This window comes from Manacus vitellinus, unplaced genomic scaffold, assembly GCF_001715985.3.
Source record: "Manacus vitellinus isolate BGI_N305 unplaced genomic scaffold, ASM171598v3 scaffold_61_pilon, whole genome shotgun sequence".
NCBI lineage: Eukaryota > Metazoa > Chordata > Aves > Passeriformes > Pipridae > Manacus > Manacus vitellinus.
Genome location: NW_021940696.1, coordinates 3,521,367 through 3,524,162, shown reverse-complemented (window position 1 = coordinate 3,524,162; position 2,796 = coordinate 3,521,367). Strand labels below are relative to the sequence as shown.

Sequence of the window (2,796 nt, the reverse complement as noted above, 5' to 3'; positions counted from 1 at the left end):
GAGGGCAGGGAGCTGGGGCACAGTTTTGGGGTGCTGAGGGCCAGGAGCAGAGCCTGCCCCGTCCTGCATGAGCATGTCCTGCTGCCAAGGCCTGGTGGCACCTGGATCCCCCCGGGAATGTCCCATCTGGCTTTGGGCATCTCGGGTGTCCTGGGACCCCCCACCCACCAGGAGCATCCACAGGGACACGGGATCCAGGCTGGATGGGCTGGGAGCAACCTGGGCTGCTGGAAGGTGTCCCTGGCAGCGCCTGGGTGGGCTTTAAGGTCCCTTCCAACCCGAGCCCTTCCACGATTCCGTGGATCAGCCCCCAGGACACGGCCCAGGTGCTCCAGCCCCGTGTCCCCCTGGCCCTGCCTGGCTCTGCTTGTGTGCCCAGTGTGCCCAGTGTGCCCAGTCCCCTCCTCCCCAGTTCCAGCACGGCTCCTGGGCTGGGCTGGAGAGAGAGAGAGAGGCCCGGAGGGAGGAGGGATCCCACCCCACCGCTGGGATCTGCCAGGGAATGCTCCTCAGGGATGCTCAGATCCCGGTCCACCCCGATCCTACAACCTCTGGTGATGGGGTTTGACAGGCCTTGGATCAGCCTGGGCTGCTGGAAGGTGTCCCTGGATGGGCTCTAAGGTCCCTTCCAACCCACACCATTCCATGATTCCACGTGCCAACCTCTCCCTTTCCTTCTCTGTCTCTCTCCTGTCTCTCATTGCTAAATCCCAGGAACGTCCACCCTCGTTCCCCGTCCCCCTCCATCCCTTTTCCAGGCTCCTCTTCCAGCCTTTCCTGACCTCTCTGCCTTTCTTTGTGCCCCAGATGAGTTTCCTGCTCCCCCGAAGCCCCCGAAGGCCTCAGACCGTACGTCCCAGTAACGTCCCCGTCCCGTCCCAGTTTGGCGCCGCTCGGGACTGGTTTTACTGGTTCAGTGTCCGGGCTGGGGGAGGATCAGCTGGGTTCAGTCTGGGCACCTTGGGAGAAGGGAATGGCTCCAACTTGGCCTCTTCCTGCCCTCTGGGAGCAGGGAAAGGGCTCCCCTGCCCTGTGGGGTGTCCCTGCTGGCACGGGGAGCTCAGGGCAGGGCCCTGCCGGGGATTCCTGCCCAAAATTCCATGAAAAGGGGTGATTCTCTTCGTGGAATCGCAGAACTGGATAGGTTGGAAAATCCCTGTGATCCAACAAGTCCAGCCATTCCCCCAGCACTGCCAAGGCCACCCCTGGCCGTGTCCCCACGTGCCACATCCTCAAGGCTGTTAAATCCCCCCAGGAATGGGGACTCCCCCCGCCCTGGGCAGCTGTGCCAGGGCTGGACAGCCCTTTCCAGGAAGGAATTTTCCCAATATCCCACCCCAGCTCACCCCTAGTGCCGCTTGAGGCCGTTTCCTTTCATCCTGTCACTCCTACTCTTGTCCAAGCCCCCTCTCTTACTGTCCCCCCTTCCCGGGGCTGGGAATTCCCGTTTTTCCCGGGACACAGCCCTCTGTGTGTGTCCTGCCCTGCGGTGAGTGCTCGCAGGGCTCCAGTTTGGGTGCAAACCGCAGCATTTTGGTGCCTCCAGCCCCCCGTGGTCCCCGTGGCCTGGGGTGGGACCCGGCCCCGAGGCACCCCCGGGAATCCCTGCCGGCTCTGATGCTCCTCTCCCTGTGATTCCCAGTGGATGACGGGCTCGGATTCCTGCCAACCTTCGGCCCCTGCTACATCAACCTCTACGGGAGCCCCCGGGAATTCACGGGATTCCCCGATCCCTACGAGACCCTCAACCTGGGAAAGGTGACATGGGCTTCTCTCCGGCCTCCACTAACCCGGCAGCTCCTCCTGCCCCGGCTGCTCTAAACCCCCCTGGCTCTGGCAGCGGGACCCTGCGCTGGCTCCTGCAATTCCTTGGCTGTTCCCGCTGCCTCCGACCTCCCGGCTCCGCTCCGCTCCCAGAACTTCCCGCCGGAGCCCTTGGCTGCTCTTCCTCCTCCGCGCCGGAGCTCCTGGAAAACCCCAAAGGCAGGGCTGATCCGTGGGGAGGGAGCGCTGGGGAGGGATCCTGACGCTTCTCCCCGCTCTGTCCCAAAGGGAGAGGGCGTTGCCTACCGTGGCAGGGTGCTGGTGGAGCTGGAGACCAAACTGGTGGAGCACCTGGAGCAGAAGGTGGAGGATATTCCAGCGGATGATGTCCTGAGGGTGGAGGTAAGGGGGTCTCGGGGGCATTCCGGGGGGTGTCCAGCCCCTTGGGCACGTGGGACGTGATGGAAGGGGTGTGGGAGTTGCTCCAGGGTGGGTCCCGTGGTTGGGGAGCTCCTGGAGGTGCCTCCTGCCGAGTTCCATTCCGAGGTGTCCGTCCAAGGGTTGATCCGTCAGAGGTCCCTGATCGTGGGAAACGGGGAATCATGGAATGGTTTGGGTTGGGAGGGGCCTGAAAGGTCATCCAGTTCCATGGGCAGGGACACCTTCCACTAGCCCAGGGGGCTCCAACCTGGCCTTGGGCACTCCCAGGGATCCAGGGGCAGCCACAGCTTCTCTGGGAAACTCATCCCAGTCCCTCCCCACTCTCACAGCCAGGAATTCCTTCCCAAAATCCCACCCAAATCTCCACTTTTCCACTATGAAGCCATTCCCTGTGTCCTGTCCCTCCATCCCTTGTCCCCAGCCCCTCTCCAGCTCTCCTGGAGCCCCTTTAGGCCCTGCAAGGTCTCATGGGGCGTTGGAAGGTTTGCCTCCACTCCAGTGCTCTCCCAGATTTACTCCTTTTCCTCATTTTTCACCTTTCAGCTGCATTTTCCTTGAGAAGCTGTGACTTCTTTTTTTGGAAAAGAGCCC

At 62.6% G+C, this 2,796-nt stretch overlaps 1 protein-coding gene and 1 long non-coding RNA gene across 2 annotated transcripts in view; both read left to right on the top strand.

Annotated features, from left to right (window-relative positions):
* Positions 1–568, top strand: part of LOC108642772 (dysferlin-like) — a gene marked incomplete at its 5' end in the record, with an annotated part of 5,193 nt that extends 4,625 nt beyond the window's left edge. The window contains one exon of the mRNA XM_029963728.1: positions 380–568. Coding sequence (XP_029819588.1) covers positions 380–568 — 189 coding nt within the window. The remainder of the gene's footprint in view (positions 1–379) is intronic.
* A 188-nt stretch (positions 569–756) lies between these two features.
* Positions 757–2,125, top strand: LOC115307851. Its single transcript, XR_003916225.1, has 3 exons — positions 757–849; positions 1,643–1,758; positions 2,053–2,125. It is a non-coding gene; the product is annotated as an uncharacterized LOC115307851 (long non-coding RNA).
* The last annotated feature ends 671 nt before the right edge of the window (positions 2,126–2,796 follow it).